General features: G+C 39.5%; 1 protein-coding gene and 1 long non-coding RNA gene across 11 annotated transcripts in view; one reads left to right on the top strand and one right to left on the bottom strand.

Moving 5' to 3' along the window:
* arap2 (ArfGAP with RhoGAP domain, ankyrin repeat and PH domain 2) overlaps window positions 1-27,140 on the top strand; it is a 139,354-nt gene that overhangs the window by 36,329 nt on the left and 75,885 nt on the right. For all 4 annotated transcript variants that reach the window (XM_044341054.1, XM_044341055.1, XM_044341057.1 and 1 more), the window contains 2 exons: window positions 9,597-9,703; window positions 25,507-25,706. In XM_044341054.1, the coding sequence (XP_044196989.1) occupies window positions 9,597-9,703; window positions 25,507-25,706 (307 nt within the window). The remainder of the gene's footprint in view (window positions 1-9,596; window positions 9,704-25,506; window positions 25,707-27,140) is intronic.
* On the bottom strand, window positions 14,415-25,599 carry LOC122973489. Of its 7 annotated transcripts, none has more exons than XR_006400038.1 (7): window positions 20,873-25,599; window positions 19,772-19,970; window positions 19,433-19,673; window positions 18,112-18,191; window positions 17,810-17,916; window positions 17,473-17,648; window positions 14,415-16,937 (listed from the first exon to the last, which is right to left on the bottom strand). It is a non-coding gene; the product is annotated as an uncharacterized LOC122973489 (long non-coding RNA). The 7 variants fall into 7 exon arrangements; XR_006400040.1 differs by having other exon boundaries at window positions 19,772-20,974; window positions 21,564-25,599; XR_006400039.1 differs by having other exon boundaries at window positions 19,772-21,680; window positions 23,287-25,599.

The following is a 27,140-nucleotide window of genomic DNA, read 5'->3' as shown; positions in this document are numbered from 1 at the left end:
TTCCTTGATCTGAGACAGCGGGACAAACGGAGGGAAAGAGAGAATCAGAGAGAACAAATTAATTGTATTATTTCAGCTTACAAGCTAAATCCCCGGCATAAATGCAGCAGCAGCGGCAGTGCATTTCACAGAAAGGGAAAGACGACGGCAAGTGAAAGACAAGAGACAGAAACAAAGAGAGAGGGAAGAAGAAAGATGAAGTGAAAGGGATAAAATAGAATTCCTTTATTGCACAGAGTACAACAAAATTGGGAATGGGGGGGTGCGCTTTCAGTGCAGGGGTCGCATGAGTGAGAAACAAGCGTTGGTGGTTTGTAAGAAAGAGAGAGAGTGATGGAGAGCAAGAGCGCAGGGAGGGAGGTAGACCGTTGCCCCGTTCAAGTTCAGTGGAGTGGAGTATTTAATCTAACATGATGAACGAGCTATTGGAAACATCATCCTCCCAGCTCCTCCTTCACCACCCCTACCCCATTTCTCACGGACCGTAAGCCCTGTGATGGAGCTGTGTTTAAGGTCATTTAAACACCAAGGTAAAGAAAGTCAGAAACAGTGCACTAAGTGTGTCGACTGGTTCTTCACGCCCGACACACACACGCATACACCTTTACTCTTCCTGCCACGGGCTGCATAGGCAGAGTAGTAGACCGAGAGTAACTTGTTAAAGTCTTATCATCAAATACATCACAAATGCTCTCTGGTTTGTGTTCACTCCAGTAGCTGAGGGATTGATTGATTCTTTTTTTTGTTGTTGAATGGATCATTTTTCTTGGTGTCATCTTGTATGTAATGTAGTTTCCCACTAAGTTAGATGAACCCAGGTTTTGAAATCTTGGTTCACAATTAGCTGAAACAAAAAAGCTTCTCTCACTTTAATTCCTACTTAAGAAAAGCTCCACATACAGTAAAGCCTTCACTGGTGGAAAAGGTAATCTATGTATATAATAATGGCAAGGCTGAGGATTTAATTAATCTCTGCTTTAATTAAAACTGCTTCTCATTTGCTCTTCTCAAGATCTTCTTTGTAACAATTAACATTATCCCAAGACTGCAAGGCTGTTTTGTAGAATTTGTGACACAAGAGTGTGTCTGCCTCCACCAAGGACCTCCTCTTATTATGCATTTGTTTCTTTTTGCATACTTGATACAACTAAAAGATACAGTTATCAGAAATCTTAAATAATGTTGTGTGTTCATTTATACTTGTATTGATAGTTTTTTTTTCTTTTTTGGCCACAACATTGCTGATGTGACAAATGTGTTAGCTAACAGTTTTCTGTTTACCCATCCAGCAGACATGGAGCAACGTTAGCATTCTTTTTAAGACGAAATATATCTTTAAATGGTACTGGTGTTCATTAGCTAGTTGCTAACTTTGTCTGTCTGTTGTTTGGTGCTTAGCGGGTAGCATACGTGGGTTTATCAGAACGTTTTCTGTGAAAACAGCTGCATATTGGCGCTGGAACTGAAGTTTAGCCAAAACAGTAATTTTGAGTGTCAGGAAACACAAAACGATAAGCTGAAAGATGCTAAAATGTTCCATAGAGGTGAGATGGATATGGAAAGATATAGTCTTTACTGTCCTGCAGGAAATTTGTATTCACAGCCTGTATATCCCACTCAGAAACATACAGATAGCCACACCGCAAACATACCGATATACATAAACACATAACATCTGTTTTTGTTGGAAATGGCTAACATGGTAAAGAAACCAGGGGAACAGTACAGCAGGATGGGTTGGATTATGCTTGTGTAAAGCAACAACAGGAGATGAGGGGCAACAGAAAGTGCTCTGTGTTCGCAGATGACGTGGAGTCTCGGCTGGAATCGTTTATGGATATCAGTGATGTGCTGATCAAAGCTAAGTTTATTATCTAAAGTGAATCCAAGATATTTGAAGTTGTTAATCTGCTCTACTGTCTTGCAGTGGATGAAGGTGGCGATTATGAGGGGAGTGGCAGAGTCTAGCAATAATTCAAAGACAAGAGCCTACAGCCATGTTAGCAGCTCTGAGAGGCTCTACTTAAGCACACTGATGCTTTGAGCTAAATGCTAATGTCAGCATGCTAACACACTCAAAATGACCATTTTAACAGGCTGATTTTTTGCAGAGATAATTTTCATTATCTTAGTTTAGCATATTAGCATACTAACATTTGCTCGTTAGCAGTGATCTCAAATTACAGCTGGGGCTGACGCAAATGTCATGAATTATGCAAGTATTTGGGCTCAAACCGATCAGACAAAGTCAAAATTTGATCTGGTGGTAGAGCTGGACGGAAATTCATTATGAAATGTCATTAAGAGACACTGTCCCCACAAAATTTCAGATTGTTGTCGAGATACTTCACTCAGTCCAAAATTGTGGACTGATGAGTCCTTACTTCAGTGCAAGAAATATTTTCACAGTGTATATTTTTGTTTTTGCCTAAGATATTACACTCTGAACATGAGGTTGCTTTTTGTTCAGACCCAAATATAAGTGTATGTATTGCTCAGGTTGTGCCTCTATCTATTCCTGTCTTTTGCCTCTGTGTATTTAACTGAATTATTTGTCTTTTACCGCCTCTATTTTTAATCCTATAATCGTCCATGGCTCCTTGCTTTCCTTGGCCTCTCTGTCTCACTGCTTGATGTTTAAAATAATCAGAAGTCTTTTGTCTCCATTGAGTGTATGCTCTTTTAAACTCACCTACCCCTCCGCTAGACGGTCTTACCCTGCATGCTTTTAGAGCAGCTTAAGTGGTTGAGTGGACATGGAACTGGAGATAGAAGTAGAGGCCGCCTCTATTTGTCTGGCTTCTTTTAGAGCAGCTCGGCACTGTGGAGTGACTGACTCACACAATAAGAGGTTGGAAAGCTTTGAAAGAAATTATAATTGGATGCATGACTAGAATATTCAAAGTGAGCCTTTGCTCGGCACTTCCATCATTTTGGTAGGCAAAAAAAACAAACAAAAGAAGTTTGATGATGATGATTGTAGGCTACTTGCATAGTAACAGTTAGTTAAGTTGAATCTTTATTTGCAGGGAGATTACCAAGGCCCTAAATCCAAAGTACACTCCTCCCTCCAGAGATAGTTTGACCAATCAACTGATTCCTGCCTGGTACAAGGCGGAAAAGTCAAACATTATATGTTTGTGATATATATATATATATATATATATATATATATATATATATATATATATATATATATGTGTATATATATATATATATATATATATATATATATATATATATATATATATATATATATATATATATATATATATATGTATATATATATATATATATATATGTATATATATATATATATATATATATATATATATATATATATATATATATATATATGTATATATATATATATATATATATATATATGTATATATATATATATATATATATATATATGATATGATGTTAGCAAAGTTGCCTTAACCAGTGACAGCTGGACAAGCATTTCCTAAGACCATTATCTTACAGTGACAGCACACTATATCATTGAGGGAAAGATGAAACAGAAAGTACATAAACAGGACCAGTCTATAGAGCACAAATAGTAGCTATCACTGTCACTGAACATGGATATGGCAATAAAAAAGCTACATTTCATATAGCTAGGCTGTTGTGCGCACACACTTAATCTTGGGGCACAAAGTGTCTATTCTGTGGCATCGGAATGTCAAAGCTGTCCGGCCGAGTTGAGCCACATTTACAGCAGGGAGAGCAGCGGCTCATTTCTGCCTCCTCCGCAGGCTGTTTAAGGCAGGCTGCTCTTCCTGCTGCCTGAGACACTAAATACAGCTTAACTCAACCGGACAACCGCTGGACCAGCTTTGACTTTCTGTGTCGGTGTTTACATATGTGCACCAGAGAGCACTTCAGTTGTCGTGATTGTGAAAGCGAGTGAGTATACAGATCCCAAAACCCAATCATTTTTCTCTAGGAGACCTTCTATTTACATACACACAGCCCATACTGTCCTCTTCATGACACCCAGTAATGGTTCCACAATAGTTTTTTCTTTCTTTTCTTTATCTTTTTGGAAAACAAGACCACCAGCACCACACGTAGCGCTTCTGTAGCCATAATTGACAGTTTCTTGACCCTCCTCCCCGACAACCTATGAACTCACGCAAGGTCGTGAATGAGGATTGGTCGGGGTCATACTTGTAGTGTTGCCAGTCTCCCGACCAAGACACAGCCAGAATTTATGGCACTGTGATTGCCTAACCTGACATGGTGACCATCGTGAAAGACAAAAATATCGTCTGATCCTGGCATTAAGCGGGCTGCCTGGATAAACCTGTCCAAGCACTACCAGAGTGATAGCATCAGAAACTTTCTTGAAAAGGCCACTGCGTTAGATCCACATTTCAAACACAATGTAGAGGACAGCACTGTCTGTGACTGGGTCAAGGAGAAGTTGATGGCAGTAAAGCTGACTGAGTCTGAGCAGCCAACAGACCATGACTGTGGAGAAGGTGGTGTAACAATGCAGTCAGAAGAGGAGAAAGACAAAAAAGAGAGATGATCGAGGAGAGTGAGGACTAAGAGGAGCAGTCACCTCCTTGCAAGAGGGCTATAATGTTTTCCGCTGGAGGAGCTTTTTTCTGCTGAAGACGACCTGAAGATGAAAATCTTATCAAACAGCACCACATCCATCCAGCACCAGACTGACAGAGAGCTGAAGATGTACCGAGAGATGCCACCGACAATCAAAAAACCATGTACCCTTTGCTATCAGAGGTGGCCTTTTCATATTTGTTCATGCAGGCCTCCTCAACACCTAGTGAGAGGGTTTTCTCCACTGCTGGAGACACACTATTTGCCCAAAAAGATCACACATACTACTGGAAAAGACTGATATGCTGATTTTTCTTAACAAGAACTGTTGAGTTAATTGTTACAAACATCTTTAACATACCCTCTGTTTGTATGTATTGACTTTGTTTATCTGGTTGCAGCTGGGTGCATTTTGCCCCTATTGCTCAGACGGACTTTTGGAGCCATTTCTAACGCTGCTTTAGTGTTTCATTATTTCGCTGCTTTTAGTATTTCAAGTGGAACACACAGCATAGCTGCATATTTTGCGCTTTTCATGTTTCATTGCAAGGATACACTAGCAAGGAAAAACTAGCACAATGTTTTTCTATAGCCCTATTTTTCTGGAGTGTTTCTTAGGACCTTGGTGACTGACAAACATAAATAGTTTATCTCAGTTTCACATTGGCAGTGCCAAAACTTGTAATCTGTACTACAATAGGAATGCTACTGCTACCTTTTTCAGTCCTTTTTCACAGAAGTGTACAAATACCACAGCAACCACAAGAATATGTGTGTATACTGACTGTGGATCATATGTTTTTATTGTGTGTATTTACTTTGTGAGTGTTCAGTTAAAAAGACTTTGAATTAACTTAATGAAACAATAAAAGTCAATAAAGAATAAAGATATTTATGTTATCTAAACATTTAACCTCTTTTTTTTTTACCATATTGGAATTGAAAGTGGGACTCAATAAGACCCTGAATTGATAAGCAGAATCGGAATCAATAAAATTTGAACGATACCCCAAAAAATGTAGCCATAAAATCACGCATGCGTGGAGACATTTGCCTAAGGGCCCTCTCCCCTCTCTCCCTATAAGCACCATTATTGCCACCTACCCCTTGGCTGTTGTAATTGGATGAGTTATTTTTATCTCTAATGCCTTTCCTTCCTCCATGCCTCTACGTATCTCTCCATCCCTCCTTCCCTCCATCCTTGGTGAATTAATTGGAGAGGGCAGGAGGCCACGGCACATATTGGGTAGGTAACGAGTGGCGAGGGCTGGACGTCTGCTAACACCCAGCGCTCTAATTGGCTGCCTGAGAGGGATGAGGGTCATTAGGTATACAGTAGGTGACTGCTTTGCCCTCTCATCACACTCACACACTTGCATGCACATACATCGAGACAGGCGGGGACGCCGATGCGTGTATGTGCACATACAGACGCCTTCCTCTTGCCATATATCCACCCAGTGTGAAACAGCAATTTTCCAGCAATACATGTAAACCATTTGTCCCTCTGTGTTTGAATTACAGCCGTCTGTTTCCTTAAGACACTCGGTTGAACTGAATGGTTAGAGAGAACGAGCTTTGAATGCGGTTGGTTTAAACTCCGTCACCCCCGCGCTCTCATTATCGCGTCATGCGTCTTCAAACCTCAGAACATACTGAACTTAAAAGAGCAATGACTGTACGCCGTTATAATTGATAGGATAGAGAGACAAGTTTCTGCGGCTTCTCGAGCCCTCACATCAAAACTTTTAGCTCAATTAGGACCTGGCCGTACAGTGAATTCACTTGTCTCACTCACGCTGTCTCGCTCCTTTCCTTTTCCTTATCCCTCTCTGTCTATCTCTTCTCCTCTTCTGAGCTCAGTGTGTCTTAATTACTCATAACGCTTCATCGGACCCGAGTTCTCCACACTAGCCTGTCGCTATGTTTCTATTCCGCTCCCAGACCTTTCAGTATCATTGTGCAGAACTGCTAGGAAAAGAGAATAAATTGCTTGAGATTTTCATAGCAGCCCTCTAAATTTGTTTGAAGTAGTTGAATTGGGGCTAATGATGGTCAAATGAAGATTTTGACAACATTAGCCCCAATTGAACCAGCCCACACAATGCTGAAAGATCAGGTTGGAAATCCGGTAGATATATAAGTGACTTCCTTCTTGTGCAATACTTGGCTGCATTGGGAAGTTTGTAGCTAATTAGTTGATGAATTCTGCAAAAGACGTGGCAGCGTTCTCCCCCACGTACACACACACACACACCCCTTTGCGCTGTTAGGCCATGTATTCCCCAAAAGCGCCTAATCAACAAAGACGGTGTCGATTCACTTCCCTCTCTTTGTTTGGTGTAATTAGTGTAAATGGTTTTTGCTGGTGAACAGTTAGAACAGAAACACACATGCTTCATAGCTGGCACAGTCTGGGCAGCATTTAGCGCTCGCTAAGACAGCATTTTAATTTCGCTGTTGAGGAGTATTGGCTCAAGTCCTGTTTTCTTCTGGCTCCGTCTACACACACGCACACACACATACTCCTTGCTGTCAACTGCTCAGCTGACCCCTCGGCTGTCTCACCCGCTGTCAGCAAGGATTGCCAACACCTTCTTTCACTTATACATTCTCCCTCCTTCCCCTACTTTTGTGTTCTCGTTGTCTTTCTCTCCTCCATCTTTTGACTCACGTTTTCTGGCTTTCTCTCTGCGCACCTGAGTGGTGGACTAAAGTGTGTACTCTAATGTTTTTTTGTTTTTTTTCTTTGGTGATGTTGTGCCTATATGTGTGTGGGTGTAGGTGCATTTATTCTGTTTTTCCTGTCTGTTTTTTCTGTTCTCAGCTCAGAGCTCTAGGCTATAGAAAATGGTCTAAACTGCTGTGAGTGTTGAGGGTGAAGTGGAGAAGGGAGGGGCGCGGTGTGATGCACAGTTACGCTGGAGCTTATGAAAACGGTGCCTCTGCATCTAACCCCTATTTCTGAAATGGGCCTCAGAAAACATGTAGACTGAAAGCTCGGGTTTATTTGGATTCCCCAGATGCACCTTTGCCTTTCCGCAGAGTTTTGCTGTTGCACGCAGCTACACACGCAACAAAACACACATTACCTATAGCCTCCCTTTCTGCCTGTCTTTAACACTTGCACATATGCACACATCACGCACAGACCCGGTTTGTACACCATTGGTAAGATTGGGGGGGAAAGCCGATGACTGTGCGGTGTGTTATTGGTCTGTCACAAACTATTTTCAGCAGACCTCTCTCATACGTCTAACTCTATATCCAGTGCCATTTCCTAAAAAAAACCCCAAACAAAACAGCCCACAGGAAAGAGAGCAGAAGAGAATGAGAATGTCCCTGCAGTGATTGTGGGTCTCCCTTAGTGTTTGTTATTTGTTGAAGGACCTTAAAAACACTTTATTTTTTAAATGAAAGATTGAGAAGTATTGAACAGCCTATACCTGAGTTAATGTGCTATTTTTGCTGCCACTTATCTGGGTTTATGTCGCATTATTAGCTTCCCAGATGCCCTTCTCCCTAGCTACTTCCTCCAGCTCATCCAGCGCGAACCTAAGGTGTTTCCAGGCCAGTTGGGATATACAGTATAATCCCAGTGTCTGTGTCTGCCCTGGGGTCTCCTTCCAGTTATGCCCCCACTGGAAGGGATTTAAGGGACATCTTAACTGGCACATTTTAGCATGACGTAGCAGTATTTCTATTCTGAGCTCATTCATTAGCCTGTCCCTAAGAGTAAGTCCAGAAACCATGAGAAGAAATGGTAATGGAAATAATGGAAGAATCGTTTTGCTTGCTTGTATCTGTGATCTCATTCTTTCAGTCACTACTAAGAGCTCAGGGCCAAAGGCGAGGGTTGGTTGGAAATGTTTTTAGCCATTTAGGTTGTAACTGATGGAAATATGAAAAAAGAATGCAAGGTAAAAGTCTATTTTCCAGCACAGCCAAATACAATCAAAACAAGAGACAACTGCATACATTCAAAGTCAAGCCAAACCTGGAACTGACTCAGAATAATAAGTGAATGAAAGTGTTTTAGTGTAAGTAAAACTGCGCCAGTATCTGTTCCAGTACAGTGCAACAGTTAATGTTTTGTCTTATCTTTGACTTAAAAAGAATAGTTTGATATATTGCCTAATATGTTTATTCGCTTTCTTGCCAAGGGTAAGTTGTGAAGATTGAGACCACTTTCATGCTACGCTAAGCGTGCTAGAGCAAGGAGGTGATGAGCTCAGCTAGCTAAGGCAGTTAGCCTCACTCCAAAGTAAAAAAAAAAAAAAAAAAAAAAAGCAGTGCCTGCTTGCTAATTAACACATTGTATTTCATTTGTTTAATTAACACACAAACAGAAATTTAAAAATTTTTTTTGGTTTCACAAGAACTATAGCTATAACTATTTCCAGGGTTCGAGAAAGCCAAGCAAATTGTTTCTCTTAGCTTCCAGTTTTTATGCAAAGTTTGTGTTTTTCGTACCTTTGACTTAAAAAGAATAGTTTGATATATTGCCTAATATGTTTATTTGCTTTCTTGCCAAGAGTAAGTTGTGAAGATTGAGACCACTTTTAATGCTACATTAAATATGCTGGAGCAAGGAGGTGATGAGCTTAGCTAGCGCTAAGGCAACAGCTAGCCTCACTCCAAAGTAAAAAAAAACATACTAGCAGTGCCTAGCTCATCAATTAATACAATATATAAAATTTGTATAATTTGCACACAAACAAAAATTTTAAAAAGTTTTTGGTTTTAGGAGAAGCTGTGTGCTATAACTGTCCTGGCAAACAGCCTGTTGAGTTGGAGAGACTTTCCAGCTTTTAAGCAAAGCTAGGCTTCATGGCTCTAATGTCATACTTAACACAGAGAAGCTTTAATTTGACAAAATGCAGAACAAGTAACTTTAAGTGCTGTGGTAATGATAAGAAAAAGTGGTTATTGTTCATGTTTTTTTAGTAGTTGCACTGTAACTATCATACAGTTAATTATTATCAATTTTACAGATCTCCATCTCATTGTTTGTGTTCTTTCAGGACTACAAAGCGGGCCTGGCTATTGCTGAAGTGGAACTAACTGCTGCCAATATTAGAGATGTGGACCGCAGGGGCTTTGAAATCAACACACCCTTCAAGAACTTCTGGTAAATGTGCGCTCCTTCTGTGCATGCATATAAGTAGGCTGTGCACAACGTGTACGTTTGCATATGCCCGCACGTACACTTTTGTCTCTGTGTGTTTAGTCTTGCCCCCCTCTGCCACAACAAAGAGCTGTTCATGCTACATCGTGTGATGCATGATGTGTCTTTTTATGTGTGCGAGAGACAGAGAAGTGCACTCTGTCTGTTTGATCTCACAGCTCTCACCTTAACATACACTGTCTTTCTTATTGCTTTTTTCATCATCTAAAAGATGAATGTTAAGTGAAGGAATCTCTCCATGAATACATGTCCCTCAGAATGATGTATTCAACAGGTTGACATTGTAGTACACCCCCGTATTTGTTTAAAATCTTACTGTAGGAAGCAGCAGGATGTCAAAACTCCATTCATATTCTCTTCAAAAACAAATCTCATGCATTATTATCTCATTTAAACCATATAGTTTTGGAAATGTCCTTCACACACACACTAAGCCTCTTGCTACACTGTATTTTTATCTCAATAATCATATCTCATAAAGCATCCAATTCACAGCTAAAAGGTGAGGGCAAGCATTTTGGTTAATCTTCTCTTATACATGTATGGTATTAAGAGTCTCATAGTGCGATTAGAGTTTATGATACTTGAAAGAATATTCATGGTCATATCAGATTGGCCTATTTTTCTTTTTCATAACCGTGGTTTTTCCTGAGAATTGGAGAATTAATCCAAACCGTAATGTTTTCAAAAGCTTGACAGAGCATTTTAATGAGACATAGCCATGTAGAAAATATTTGTTTTATTAATTTCTTCGTTGTACCTACAACCTGCTTATCTGCCATCCTTTCTTTACTGTCTTTATTCCAGTAAAATGTGCAAATATTAAAGTATTATCTTGTTTAAAGGAAAAATCAGCTGCATATCTATTTAGAAATTAAAGGTCAAGTGAGCAATGAAAGAACAAATTATAGACAGAAGAATGTAACTTGCTGCTTATTATTTTGAACCAATTGGAGCAATGTAATTCTTGGGATTTGAAGGTCATATATAATTCATGCTTAGGATGTTGTCACACCTCTAGTCAGGTACATTTGGTCCAGATCAAGGAAACAAAAGAATACATTGCTGCCCTGTAGCTAGTGCTGCTCTTGTTCATGATGGTTTGATGAACCAGAACTGCCAGGAAACATTCATTGGTTTTTGTGGCTGCCACCATCCTGCATCATGCTGATGCGCATACATGTTACCATTCAGTTATAGAGTTCTCACAAGATCTGCTTGACAGTTCATGATCAGCAAATGGATTTAATAGTAGTTTAGCTTTTGAGTAGCACATCCTCTGTTGTTCTGTGGTTCTGTTTTGTTTTCACACCAAAAAACCTGCCCCAAAGTCAAGCGGACTGAGGCCTACCTTTTCAGCTGGTCTCATGAAAGCACATTAAGGGATAGAGTTAGGTGTGAAAGCACCCTTGGGACATTTTCAAACCTGTCTCGTTTAGTTTGGTTGAATTAAACTCTAGTTTGTTTTTGGACAGATCTGTACTCCCTATTGACACTCTTTATGGAAGTTGTCTCAGTCTGGTCCCAAACAAACTCTGGAGCAGTTTGTTTGTGATGGGATTGTTAGCCGACCTTGATTTGAGCCAACCACTAAGTGTACTCAAGGCGAATGTTCTCAAGTGGCTTTTATGTATTATACTGGACGTATTAGGTCCAGTCGTATTTTTGACTAAAAATGCTCATATACAGTTTTTTTTTTGGGAGCTGTGACACCAATAGAAACAAATGAACACATACTGTAAGGTACAATAAAAAGTAAAAGTAAAAAGTGCAGCATGACTTACAGGATGACACTCACCAAAACTGTGCAATCACCGAATAACCTTTTAGTCTATATGACTTCATGTTTACATCTTTTGATTCATTCATAAAGTGCTGTAAAGTTAGTTTGAAATTGAAATGAATACGAACTAAAAGGCTACAAAGTAACACTTTTTTTCTGTGTCTATCCCATAACCATACGTCACAAACAATTAATGATACAGTAAATCATTTTAAATGGAATTCACACTCATTTTAACCAGTTTTATTTACTTTTTTAATATAAAAGAACACATTAATACAAAATATTGAACTGGTTTTACTTTGAGAAGCAAGTTGTGAAAACAAATGAGCAAGTATGTCAAAGAGTAAAGACTCAGCTCTAATGAGAGACAGAGGATCTTCTGTTGACTTCTCTCTGACTGCATTTTAGTAGCTAACACCATCTTCTTCTGTCAAATCTCAAACAGCACAGCCACCACACAAAACACACACTTATTAGTCATCGCAGCATACATGCTACATGCTACAAAAATCACTAATTATCGATCAGGATTTTTTAACGAAATCTCCCATTGGACTTTTTTTTTTTTTTTTTTACAGTATGTGTTCCTCAGTAGGGCACAAAGCCTTTGAGGTGACTCCAGTCCCTGAGGCCCTACAATCAATGAGCACACTGCTTGTTTGTGCTGTAATGGCCCATTTAGAATACAACTGTCACAGCTGCCTGGACAAAGCACGGCTTGTTTGTTTGTGTGTGCTTGTTCACTATTTTCTCTTCTTTTTTTTTTTTTTTTTACCCCTTCCCTTTTTTGCCCATCGCCTCGTGTAAAGATCCCCCCCCCCCCTCCCCATTCCTCTACCTGTCTGTTGTATGTCCGATCGATCTGTTTGTGTCAGCTCCCTTAATGGTCCCATCGTTTGGCAGCTTCGTTAATACGCTGGACGTAATTGCCATTTTGTGTGGAACAAAAAAAGAGGCTGAATTAAAATGAGCTCAGGTCTCCCGAATTGTTTTGATGAGGTAATTGCTGAAAGGGTTTTATTGTGTGTGTGTGTATGTGTGTGTGCGTGTGTGGATCAAATCGATTGGTAGCCCTGGGAGCGTTCTCCTACCTGCTCAAGGTGGGGATTAGTGAGAAACTCATCTAATCACTTTAAGCTGTGGAGACTCACTTTGGCTTTTCCATTGTTTTGCTGCCATTAAATGGACAGAGCGTTCAGTCCGCTGTGGTAGATACAATAGCAGACTTTTATGAGTCGAGAGAATGACAATTAGGCCGAGAGGAGAGATGTTACCAGGCAAAGACACTCAAGTTTGCAGAAAAGAAAAACTTTTTTTTTTTTTTTTTTTTGCTCTCTCTACTAAAGTAAAGCTACAGATAAATGCGTAGCTCAAGGGCATATTACAGAAAATCCATGTTTGCCTGGTTTGTTTGGTGTTTGCCTGGCGTATATTGAAAAGCGTGGACAGTTTTCACAATTATTTTTTTTACCTTTTGACAAAAAAAAAATGTTTCCTAATTAAAAGTCTTTTCTTTGGATTATCCTGAGCGTTGGAGGCATTGTTTCTGGAAGGGCAGGTTGCTTTTGAGCTGTTCAGTTTTTATTTTTCAGAGCTTTGAGCTGCACAAACACAAGCATTGCTTTCAAATCCACTCACAATTCTCTGAGGTGGATAGGTAAAACTTGACACATAAAATCAAAAGTGTCTGCATAGATACCACTAGGGATAAGTGTTTGACCTTGTAACTTCCCTTTCATAGTGTTTTGGTTTTTATTTACCCTCTTGATCTCTGCATTTCTTTACTTCCCAGGCACTGCATCACATGACATTAGAGGCTTGGTTAATAGGCCATGTGTGGTTTAACCAACCAAAACCGAGTCCAACCTTGTGTTGTGTGGTGGTCAGACAAACAAATGCTAGATTATTATGTGTTTCAACAGATGTTCCTGTAAAACAGTACTGTTCTGCTCTGATTTAATACTTGCAGTTTACTTTGAGCCTTCAAGCAATTTTGGGCTCAGTCACTATAGTAACTGAATACACTCTGTTTCTTCACTCATCTTTTACCTTCTCATGCATTCTTAAATACCACTTTAAGTAGGCTAAATCCCACTTTAGATAAATTGCTTGATTGATTTATCTTTGTGAAATATCTGCCAGTTTTACCTCAAAGTGTTTTCATCTTATCTCAACATCTTGTATATTTTTTGTGGTGATTGTGACTGATTTAACCTCTTATTTATGACTTTGTCATGGAATAACTAATTTATTTTTCATTTTTGGCTGTTGCAATGCGTTTTTTTAGTATTTACTTTGAAGGTGTTAGCGACTGGCTTTCAAAGTCTTGATATTTCAGATATATTTGACCTTTTTAAAATCAGCTGTATAGAACAAACAAATGGTTACATGTGCAACCCACGTTCTCTGGCTCTGTACATAAGGGAATGTAGGCTGCAGAGATACTACTATTCAGAGAACCTGGGTTACACATGTAACCCTCTTGTTAGCAACCATACAACCTTAGCATAGCAACCTACTTTTGGGAATGACTAGTTGTCGTGTCACCTACATTTTAAATGAAACAATGATGCTCCTCAGCTTATACTAATTAACTGCCCCTTATATTTAACATTTAAATTTCATTTTTTTCAACAAAAACTCCTATTTAACAGTATTAGCACTTTATATTTTTTATACTTTTACCGTTATGTACATTATGCATGCATGCAGAAGGGAGCCATATGCCCATTCATCATTCATGAAGAAGAATTAGATTTCCTCACTCACATGTTGTACTGTATGTGGGGTAGCAGAACATAAAGGCCTTAAACATCAAACACAATAAAGGACACCAGTGGGAATAAACTTAAGATTTAATGCGCTCACTATAACTGAGAATTTTTAAAACTGTTTTTTCAAAGAATATCAAGCCATTGCACATCAAAATTGGATTACCTGATTTAATTGTCACCACACATGTATTATAAAATACATTTTCATGAGTGGGGACTGATACAAAGTCCTTGCGTCAGTGGGGAACCCTGAAATTGATTGCATAGTATTACCAACTCTACACCATGAAGGTCATGTGGGTCAGTGTAAACTAAAAGTTAAGAGACACATTTTTAAATAAAAATGTATAATTTCTGCAACATGACAAAGCAAGAAAATAATTCTTCCCGTCTTTTTGGAATACACTGCTCATTACACTTGGTTTATTTTCAACTTTAATAACTTTCCAGATAATTACAGAGGAGCAGTGTAGAATAACACAAGAGCTCTATGATTGTAGTTTGTGGCAGGGAAGGAGATGACTGAAGCCTGAAGCCTGTGGTTGTGAGGGTGATTGACATATTTCAACAATATACAAGACTCCCTGAAAGTTGTAATTTCAGCGAAAAATATTGCTTATAAACAGCTTAGCCATAACTAAATTTATAATCAGAACAGAGGCAGCAATTTAATTATTGTGAGCATGTAAAACATAGTAATTTTACTTCTAGTCCACCTCTTACATTTCTTTCATTATACAGTCATTTCAAAGGATTGTGAGAGGTCTCCTTTGATGTAGGTGTTTGATTCAAGTTTTCTTTTTTATTACTTATTACTATTTTCTTTTTCTGCTCTTCACCACCTGTGGTCAGTAAAAGTATAGTTTATTTTGCGGCCTCATCTGAGACCAGCCTTCACTTCATATCCAAAGCTCTGCACCTTGGGAACATCTGTATACTCTTATGCTGCCTCCTGCCTCTCTTTGTCCCTCTGTGGTTTTGGAGGCCATGTTTTAGTTCACCAGACGATGTGAGCAGTCATCTCTTTAGACGGGCCCAGGGCAGAGACTGGTGGGCACAGAACGGCTGAACCCAATCAACCTATCGATCTCTGCTGGGTTGCTTGGGCGAGGCTGGGCTGGTGCACGTCCTCTGCCACTGGCGAAAGCCTCCCCCTCCCCACCCCTGTGTCCTTCCCCCTCATCTTCAGTCTTACTTTACACTGGTCGTCAGGTTGCCATGGAGACCAGTGGTCCAATTTCTCCTTTCTAAGTGGTTCTTTCAGTCAAATCAGGAGTCTCTCCTTTCTGTCTTTCCTCTCAGTTTTATATATCTGGCCATCGCTGTCGTTCTCGCTGTCTTAACTTAAGCTCACACATGCGCACAGATTGCTTGTTACATACAGTTATCATATGTTTAGCCAACTTTTACACAGAGCATGCAGCAACTTCTTCAAAATACACACACCATCCTCTCCCTCAGAAACTTGTGTCGTCTATCCCTGCAAGGTATCTTCATAAGTGCTCATTAGGCTGTAATAGACATATCCAGACATATCCTGGGAAATGCGTGTGTGTGTGTGTGTCTTTCATATCTTCAGTCTGGAAAAGTGATGAGTGAGACATAGCTAGACTGAGAGACAGGTGGTGTCAGCGATGCCACAGATACATGTACATAAAGGCTCTTGAAAGACATCCAATTTGGGAGCTTTAACTGTTCAGGCATTTATATGTATGCAATATTCTTAGATTTTTAATGTTTTTATATTTTGCATTTATGAGTACTAGTTGTACCTGTTTCTAAATGTGACTTATTACTTCCTAACTCTTTCCTGTTATGAAAAAGTCCCAGTGACCTGATCAGGGTATGGAGGATCCTGAATTCTGTATTCAAAATGCACATGGTTTGATATCATTTAAACCTGCACCTCCAAAATACACTATAAGGCCAAAAGTATGTGGACACTTGAATGTCACACCCATGTGTTGTTGAGCCTCTCAGGGATTTACTCGTATTCAGCCAAACTTGCTCGCAGTCGGCGTTCCAGTTCAAACCAAAGGTGTTGGATGGGGTTGAGGTCAGGGCTCTACAAAGGCTGGTCAAACTTGGACAACAACTTCTTAATGGACCTTTTTTTAATGTTCAAACATTATAAAAGGGCCCTCTCCAAAGTGTTATCACACAGTTGATGTATGCATTGTATGTGTTGTCCTTCACCCAGTACCCAGACCCCACAGGCACATACACAGGATTCAAGTTTCCTTCCATCTAAATCAAACTTTTTAAAGTCGAATGTTTTTTATAATTACTCTGTATACTCTATTCAAAATAAACCAATTAACAAAAGTCTATGCAAAGTCAGAAATGAGTTGCTTATTTCCATCAGGTGAAGAGAAAGGCTCAGTGGAGTGGAGTAGATTGGCTTAATTTGTTGTCTGGTTAGAAATGTAAAGATATTTTGTCTGTTAGTGTATGTGCATTGGGTGGTAGTGGCTGTAACCAACTATGATGGTGGCATATATTTGCTTGCTGAGCTCCTCCACATCTAAATCATGGGGTCACCCTTTCAGAACAGGAATTCAGAGCATCAACTTCCTCTCTCAGGTCATTTGCAGTCCTGCTTCTCAGTCAAACACACCTTAAAAGACGAGACAATCAATTAAAATTTCAAAATGGATTAAAATTATGACCATCTCCCCATCAGATAAGGTCAGCAAATTCAGTCCTTGTCATACAGTCTGATGGAACATGAAGAATCCATTCAAAATGTAATTTTGCAGTGACTTGTGTAGGATTAGCTTCAACTGAACACTTTACCATAAAATAACCAAATGATGTGATTCGGTCAGGAGGCTGGTTACACCATTATATGTAGACTGAGCCTCCACCGTACTCTTCATGTTGCCAAAATCAACTTGGCTTCTCATCACCATAAGAGGAAGAAGAAATTCCTTTCCAGTTACTGGTAATGATCCACAGCCTTCTAAAGCTTCCAAAGCATTCTTCGGGTCCTTCGCTCAATTAGATATAGCGGAACACAATTATGTAGATTGCCAATTCCAGTTGTTGGACTGTATGACTTTGAATTATGTGAGTTATGTAAAATGACTTTCATCATGAACACATCATAAATGCTTATGAAAAAGTTATAAATACCACATTGTCATACTCACTGTTGTTTTATGTTCTTGAAGCAAAGTGAGTCATGTATCCCGACACAGCATCATCTTTGTCTAGGTCTCAAACTGAGAGCTAAGGGGGGGGGGGGGGTAGGAACCCTGTAGGTTCTGGTACCCAGGCGGCATCAGGGCGTCCTTGAACAGTAGCTCAAAGAGGTTGTCGATGTACTCTGTGTGTTTATGATGATGCAGAGATATTTTATTCAACAGTTACACCTAAATCACATGAATGTTGTATTAGTAATAACAACTACAACAATGCCTTTGAGTATAAAATTTACTGACTCACGGCAGGTAGGCTTATCTTTTAAGACCTTAACACTGTAGTCACCTCTCTTTCACTTGCTGTAGCTAATCTGGAAGCATGGATTTCCATCTGCATCAGTTGCCTGGGGCCTGTCAGCATTCTCATTGTAATGGATGGCAGTGAGAAGGAGTCTGAAAGTGAAATCCCAGTGAAATATCTAATTGAAGTTTACTAGGGTCAAGGATTCTTTGAATATAAATCTAAGTACAAATGCGATCAAACAGAAAAAACACTCGCACATCTGCAAAGCATTCCAGTGAAGGAGTAGACTAGATTCTTGGGACAGAACTTGAGAACAAAGCTTATAGAAGAGGTTTAGAGGTTACTTTGGGCTTATTTTACTGATGTCCTGTAGAAGGCTTTTCTGGAGGATGATACTGCAGAGCTTCTCGCATGCCTTTGTGCTCTGTGAAAAGACAAGCACATTATTTTCTCTTTTGCAGTGTAGAGGATAAAATTGCAATGGTGAAAATGGCTATCCCTGCTGCAATCTCTTTCTTAAAGAGGTCATATTATTGCCCTCTCCCAGTTTAATATTTTCATTTCTGTGGTCTATGTACAACTAATTGCATGTTTTTATAGTCAAAATCACATAGTTGCAGCTGTACAAGCCACGGATGCAGCCCCTCTGTCTCACTCAGGCTGAAACAGGCCGTTTTGTGTCTGCTTAACGCCCATCTCTTCTGATTGGCTGACTGTTTTCTGAGTGACGCACACCCAGGCCAACCACAGGTAACACAGAGAGCAGAGGAGAGGAGAGAAACTAGCGTGACCATAAATGATAGCAAACGCAGTAGAGACTCCCAAACTGAGCTGAAATGAAATGAGTGCACATAAATTAAGTAAATAACATAAATAAACATATTTCGTTTCTTTCAGGAGAGGCAGGGGGTCCCTTTGGCAACGGTAGGGGAAACGGTGAGCTTACAATTGTGACATCACAACCTTACGAAAGTCCAAACGGCTCGTATAAAGGCACAGTTTCTGAATACAGGCTGTGTGCATTTCTCTGTGGACTGAGAGTACTTATACTTTCACAGTATTTATATAGCACCTAGACCTGCTTTATAATCAGGAAAGGAATGGAAATCTCCCGTTCTACAATATGTCCCCTTGAAACAAGACATCCATCAAGGACAACAAATATCCAATAAATTAGCAATACATTTAGGGGTTTTGTTAATCACAGTTATTTGAGTTGAGTGATGCGAGTCCTGTTTGTGTGCTATGTCCACAGCTGAGAAGGGAAGTTGATTTGACAGACGAATATACATGTTCAACAACAAGGACACAGTGTCATAGATGCGAAGCGCCACTCTTCATTTGCACATCCCCATGTTCTATAGCCTACACATTTGTGTTTGACATGTATTGCATATGTAGTTATTTAGGCGATTTGCTGGCAGGCACAGCTTACACTGTAAGCTACTATATTTGGATATTGCCATAGGCTTTTTGAAAAGAAACTGTAAGTAGCATAATAGCCTAGATTGAGAATTCAGTGCAAGTTGGCACATCCAAATAGAGTGCACCCACAGCTAACTGTGATCCTGTGAGTGAGTGAGTGAGTGAGTGAGTTTCACCTACAACTCATAGAAAGGCTTATAATATCTAAAAAGGACTATGTTATGCTTCTTTTATACATACTTGGCTTCAGCCACTGCCTTGCCAGTGAGGGATGGTTGCAGGCAAGCGGGAAAGTCGTTGCTCTCATGGACATGAATGTTCTGGACATGGTTGACCACCGAGGTCCACTTGGCAACCATTTCGTTACTTGACTGTGATGAAGCGGCCATCCAGAACATGTGGTTTATGATTGATGGTCGCCATGCAACCACAGCTTTGCAGTCTAGTTCTTTGCCGAGGGCGTCGAGTTTCTTGGAAACACCTGAACACATAAATGGAAATATGATTAATAGTTAAGTTATTTCCAAAATAAATAAGTATTTAATTTGAGTAAATATAGGTAATAAAATCATAACATACAGATGTCTCTGCTTTCACTTCGTGCAATTGCTGCAGTGTTAATGGTGCTGCGCCGCGGTAAAACTGCGGCAGTGAGAGATGGAGGGAGGGACGGAAGCACACAGAGGCAACTGTAACCACCTCTAGCTGCAGTCTGCACCCACAACCACCAGGTGGCACATGTGAGCAGTCAGGACTGCAGTCTGTACCTCTTCTCTCTCTGTCTTGCACACACACGCACACGCACACACCGATGATTTCATAAAATCCTGAGTGACTTTCATTTCATATAGAATGAATTTCAGATTACATTGATAAATTGACAATTTATCTAGAGTGGAAAAGTACAGTAGCAATTCAAAGTGGTTTGCAGAATAATAAAAAATAGAAAAGATTTAAAAGAAAAAAGTATAATTAAAAAAAGTAGTGCATCAAAAGTCTCATTATGTGGCAGAACAGGCAGCACAGAACATTAAAGTTTTAAGTTTAGATTTAAAAGTAATCAGTTTTTTGGCATGCCTAATATCATCTGGGAGGTTATTCCCAGTCTGTGCTGCATGTTAACAAAACGCTGCTTCTCCATTGTTTTATTCTAACTCTTGACAGCTAGCAGACTGGATCCGACATGACCTGAGAGTCCTTGAAGGTTCATGTGACACAAGGATGTCAGAGATATATTTATGCCCTAAACCACAGAGGGATTTGTAGACAAGTAGCACAATTTTAAAATCAATTTTCTGATAGATTGGTAACCAGTGTAGGATTTCACTTAGTTTTTGTGAGAACTCTGTCAGCAGCTTTTTGAACAAGTTATTGTTTCCAAAGAGCTTTTTTTTGGGGAGACAAAGGGATAGGTAAGCCTTTCTAGGTCATGCTTAGATATGAATCCTCCGGCTCTTGCAATATTTTTTAGATGGTAATAAGTCCAGGATTACGCCAAGATTTCTGAATTGATTCTTAGTTACAAGAAGATAAGGAGTCAAGGTAGGCACTAGGATTATGTCTTTCTTTCTGTGCGCCAAGGACAATATAGGGTGTCATACATTATCTTACAAAACAAACAATATTGAATAATGAAAGGAACACACATGGTGCTGAGAACACTGTGCATGACGACTGTACCTGGAGAGTCAGCACGCATGTCCCCACCAGGTCCACACGATCTCCAGCTACCTCCTGTATGAGCAGCCTCTGCTCCTGTTTTCAGTACCAGTATATCGTAAGCTGCATAAAGGAACACTGGTAATTGTAATAGTTGGTTTTACAGATCACTTTAATCCTCAGTGCATTCAGTACCTAGGAAGTTGAGCATATTGTTATAGCGGTAGTACAGGGCTCCAGAGTGCAACCATTTGAAAGCAATTTGTGACTATTTTTGGATGTGGTGGTAGTCAAATTTATAACTACGATAGGCGCATTTGAGCGAATTGCAAATATCCCCTTGCCCCTGCCCTTTTCCCCCTAATAGCTGAATATGTTGTAAACATCTCAGTCATTGGATATCCTGTTAATGTCTCAATTGGCCAGAGGTGAGGCTGGAGGCAGTTTCATAGAAATAACAGCAGTAACAGCTTAAAACTTTATTTCCAAAAGGGATTTTGAAAGCCTAAGCATACCAGCATGTAAAATGGGCCTATATTTATGAAAAGTCAGGGAAAGAGGATGCTATAATATTATTCAGTGTGATAAATATTTTTTAAAAATGTCTAGTGCTTCTAGTGATACGAAATGGATAGAAAAAGTAAGTCCTGTAGTAATTAACATGCAAGTAAAAATGTCCATGTTTTGATTGCTAATCCTGTAATAAGGTTACCTTGTTTATTTGAGCAAATGATGACCTTGTAAAGGCAAAGGCTGCAGACACATGAAGGATCCCAGCTGGAATGCTGCCCACATGTGGCTGACTTCTCCACCTGTTCACTAGAGAGCACTGAGCCCAGGCAAAGCAAAACAAGTATTTCTTGAAAAGGTCAAGCAGGCAGTCTTCAAAGACAATGTACTTTGTCATCTGATCAACAGGTGTAACAGAAATTCTGCAAGATTATAATGACAGAACAAGAGAACAGACAAAGAGAAAGAAATTAGGGGGACAAAGTACCAATCAATCCAAAACATGCACACTTATTTCTGACAGAACAGAATAACTGTTTGGGTCAGATTTGATATTTAATAGCAACCTTAATTTCATTATAATAGTCTGACATTTGATGACTTTCCTAAAGTGACCAAAAATTTACAATAATGGAAATATTTTTAAATGTGCTAGATATTTTTAATCCAGGCTGATACAGACATGTCAGGGGTTTCAGGTGGGTCTGTCAGGCACCCCATCTCTCTGGTGCTGACAAGAACGTACCCGTAAGTACAGTTAGTAATTGTCAGTTGTAACCAAGGTTTGGTGCTTCTTCACAAAATATGGCATATGCTTTCTCTGGGTTCTAAAATGATATTTACTTGTAACAGAATGGAAATCTCTAAATATACAACAATTTAACACATCAATGCAATATTGCCTGTGTTTCTTCTAAACCAAAGCAGACAGACATATAGTATGAAGACCATCCTGAGCATTGCAACTGAACAGCCATCCACTGGCATTGTACAGCTTAGTGTGTGGGCTAAGTTACTGGGCGAAGGCTAACAAATGATAGGGCTAAAAAATAAAAAAAAAATACTGTGATTGACTACATGATAGGTTCCCCCTTTATATTAGGCACAGTGAAAAAGAATTATGTGCATGATTTTAATTGCCTGTTCACAGATAAGCACTGTATTATTGAATTGGTGTTGTGTGGGAGCTGTAAAGTTTACAAGGGGGAACCAGTGACTCATCATGACTGCACACAGGATTCTGTGATGAAAGACGGGACAGAAATTGGTAAATGGCACAGGAGAAAAGAGAGGAGTATGTAGAAAATATACATTTAAGCAATGAGGGTAATCTGTTACATAATTGGGATGTTATGTCCGTGGATGAAATAACTGATGAAATATGCACAGTCATGATTAATAGTGCGAGTTACTTTCCCCAGAAAGATGTGGAAATGAAATGAAAAAAACAGCATGGTTTAATTTTGAATGTTGATGTAAAAGACAGGCATATCTTAAAGCAAAGAGGATGCATAATAAATGTAAAAATGTGGAAAACGGGGAAAACCTAAGGACTAAAAGTAAAGAATATAAAAGAGAATTGATTAAGGCACAGAGAGCTCATAGAAAGAAATTTAACAGTGAGCTTGGGAAAATGAAGGTAAAAAACCCAAAGCTATACTGGGATATGTTGGCTGACAATAATAAGGATAAAGAATGTCCTGTCCAGTTGAAAGACTTCTATGAGCACTTCAAAAGCCTGGCGGATATTGAACCCCAAAGGGATGAGTTAACAGAGGTCAGTAGTGATCATATATTTGCTACTGGGGCACTAAATGCTGATTTTACAGAGGAGGAAATTGCAAAGAGCCTTAAGAGTGGTAATGCTGCTGGCACAGATAAAGTTTTGAATGAATACATTAAGAGTACAGCTTGCATCTTCTTACCTGTTCATATTAAATTGTTCAACACGATCCTGAGCTCAGGGTTAATCCCAAAAAACTGAGTAACTGGTCTTGTTCTTGTATAGATTGTTCCAATCTATAAGAGGGATGGGGATAAAATAGAAATGGGTACTCCACAGCTGATTATATATTTGTACTTAAACATGCTGTTTGAACTGTTCTGCCTTAAGAAAAGGAGCCTGTTCTGTTCTTTCATTGACTATAGTAAAACATTTGATACGGTATGGAGAGACGCACTCTGGTTTAAATTGCAGAAAGCAGGTATTAATGGTACATTGTTTAATATCATTGTGAAAATATATAACCATATTAAGTCCTGTGAGTTTTCTGTTAGCTTGACTGGGGTCAGACAGGGTGAAAACTTATCCCCACTATTATTTGCATTATTTATAGGCTAAATGATCTTGAGGAAGATTTTGTACAAAATGGATGCAGGTCGGCTAGATGTAGTGATGCCATGATAGATAGTTATAGTAAACTCATGGTGTTAATGTATGCAGATGACACTATCATTATGGCCACAAGAAAAGAAGGACTTCAAAATGTGATAAAATATGTTATTTTTGCAGGAAAAATGGAAGTTGAGCATAAACAGTAGTAAAACTAAAGTTACAATATTTTGCCATCACAAAACTGATGTTAAGAAGTCTCAATTATTCTGTGATGATGAGTAGTCAGTAATTGTACATAATTTCAAATACTTGGGTATTGTATTTAATTACAATGGTTAATTTAAAATTGCTATCAAGGAACTTGGTATAAATGGGCCTCTGGAGCTATGTTTGCTTTACTGTGTAAGTGTAGGAAGTTGGATTTACTAATAGATATTAGACTAGAGCTTTTTGCTTGGCTTGTGACACCAGTTATGTTGTATGCATGCAAAGTATGGGATTTAGAGAAGACAGCCATTTTAGAGAGGTTACATCTGAAATTCCTGAAGTTAAAATGTCAAAATGTGATATATGAGGAGTTAGGAAGATACCCACTATGTATTGTAATTAAAAAGAGAATAATTGGTTACTGGATGAGTTTGTTGAAGGTGAAGGAAACTAAGCTTAGCAGGGTAATGTTTAATTGTTTATTTAACTCATACATCACTGGAACATATGTATCACCATGGATTACATCTGTTCAGCAAATATTAGATGAATGTGATTTCTCCTACCTTTGGTTGCATCAGAGGTGTGATCATATCAAACGGCTGAACCTGGCAGTTGAGCAGAGGTTAAAAGATCAGTTTCTGCAGGAGTGGCATTACGAGCTCTGGAGTATGTCATCATGCGATTTATATTGTGAATTTAAAGAGGACTTGGGTTTGAAAAGTATCTATTTTGTGAAAACAGAAGGTATGGCCAGGCTATTTGTCATTTCTGAGCAGAATTCCTATAATAAATCTCATTACTAACCTGTTGCATGAATACAAAGATTTCCAATAACCACGTTACTACAGTACATGGAATCTGGTTTCTTGTATTTATGTATGTGCACTGATTGTGTGCTGTGGTCTAAAGATTTCTATTAAGATTTCGCTTAACTGGACATGTGTGTCCATTATTTTTGACCTTATAGTGCTGTGTAATGTATTGCTGAAATGAAGTTTCAGTGTTAATGATATTTGCTTGCAAATTATTATTATTGTTATCTACTTTATAATCCGATTTAAAATGGGCAAATTACCTTCATGTGGTCGGTTTTAGACATGTATGGAATGAAACCTTCTGTTTCTGTATTTTTTTTTTCTCACTTTCAAATTGACAGAGCTCTTGATGCGTGTCCTGATGGAACAAGAGTGTTAAGCACGATTTTGAAAATGTATATTGAAGCTGTAAATGGGTTATGTTCGTAGTACTTTTCCATCTCCATTTCTCAACTTTTCCGGAGTCTAATATAGACATAATTTCCTGAAAAAATATCCTGCATTAGCACTTTATAGATTTTAGCGGTGCAAGGTGAGACAGATTGATTTACCTGCCCCATTGCCCCCCTCCTCCCCTCCTCCCTATCAATTTCACCAAATCTATTGCAATCACACATACAGACCCAGCAAACCCCCCCCCACCAAAACTACTCCAAATACTGCACACCCCTGTAACCCTGCCAAGCGATACTATGCTGTTTAATTGCTCTCTCAAATCAAATCAATAACAGTGAGGCATGTGTTTGGGGGTGGGGTGGGGGGCCAAAAAAAATCAATTGTTTCAGCTTCACGGCCGAGTCAGAAGGGGAGAAGGAGGAGTGGATTGAAGCGGTCCAAGAATCGATCGCCGAGACACTGTCCGACTATGAAGTGGCGGAGAAGATCTGGTTCAACGAGGCCAACAGGAGCTGCGCCGACTGTCGTGCCCCGCAGCCGGAGTGGGTGTCCGTCAATCTGGGCGTGGTCATCTGTAAGAAGTGTGCAGGTAAGGGACACGTGTAACTGCTTTACTCTTGGTTTCCTTCTGCTCTCTGAAGATCACACACGCATGCTGGGTACAGGCGAACACACTGATAAACATACTCCTCCATACAGTACAGTACATTCAGATGAATAACCCCCCCGCATGTACCCACGCGCCCACACGCAGTGTTGTGTGGATGGAAGCAAGCAGCATGTCAAAACACCTTTATATGATACTTCTTAAAGCAGTGGTTTCCAACTAGGGGGCCGGGAAGGTGTTGGAAGGTTAATCTGAGGGGTCGCTATAGGATAAACAAGATGTGAAAAAGGAAGAGAAGCATTGATTTTCCACATGAACTTTATTTTTCTGTATATATGTTTTCTTCAGAGAGTTTTGCTTCTTCAGGAATACTGCAATGAAATAATGTGAAAGGGGAACATCACTTCTTGGTTGAGTAGCTCATAGATATATGTAATGTGGAGTCACAAGTAGGATCACAAGCCAAAAAGGTATTGAATCAGTGTTTTAAGCCGCATTTAGGGTTAGTCTGCTTTAAAAGCACTGTACCACACACATGCATTTCCTCTGGGTCCTCATAGCCGGGGATAGCAAGCCATGCTCTTGTGGTACTGGTATGTAGCAGGGCCGACCGCGGCCATCCTGTCACTATGACTCACTACTTCTAAGTGAAACTCTGTGGTTTGGAGTTTAGTTTCACTCTGTTTTTGCTCATACTTTGAGATATTAGCCTTGTTATACAGTTTGTTGACTGCTTCACATCCTCATCAAGTTACTGCTGATGCAAACCGAACATTTCTTGCTGCTGCTGCTTCACATTAGCTTCCCACTGGCGAAGCATCTATAACAAATGCAATGGGTGCTACTTTATTCTTTAATAAAAACAGGACTGCACAACAAAAGATGCTAACAAATTCGGCACTGTTTGCTCTGCAGATCAGTTTCATTTTGCAAGGAGGGATAGTACAAGCAGAAATGAGCAGAAGAGTGAAGTTGAAGTGTTATATTTATTTAGATAAAGAGAGAGAAAAAAAATGCCATGCTGAAAGCAAAAGTTCTGACAAACACTCAAAGACATGCTGAAGTAAAAGATCATGCATGTTTGTACTCAATTTCCAATCTCTATGTGTGGTCTGGTAGATGTTTGTGCCTGTGTGAGTATGTACTCTGACCCAGAGGCTCTTTTGGAATAAGAGCTCAGGTGATAAGCCACTTATGGGAGTTGGCGTCTGGCCTCTGGACTCTCTCTAATCTATTTGGCAATGCTGGATGGCTCAGATGAAATGACAACAGAGATTAGGCCACGGGCAAGAACTTGGGGGATCCCAAACTGCTTCTTGACCCGCTAAACATGATTATAGGGAAGCAGCAGCCATGCTTGATGTGGAGGGATATCTGCTTGGTGTGTTTTTTTTTTTTTCTCTTGCATGCTCCAAT

Source organism: Thunnus albacares, chromosome 22 (genome assembly GCF_914725855.1).
Source record: "Thunnus albacares chromosome 22, fThuAlb1.1, whole genome shotgun sequence".
NCBI lineage: Eukaryota > Metazoa > Chordata > Actinopteri > Scombriformes > Scombridae > Thunnus > Thunnus albacares.
The sequence above is the reverse complement of the archived record's forward strand: the minus strand, read 5'-3'. Positions and strand labels throughout refer to the sequence as shown.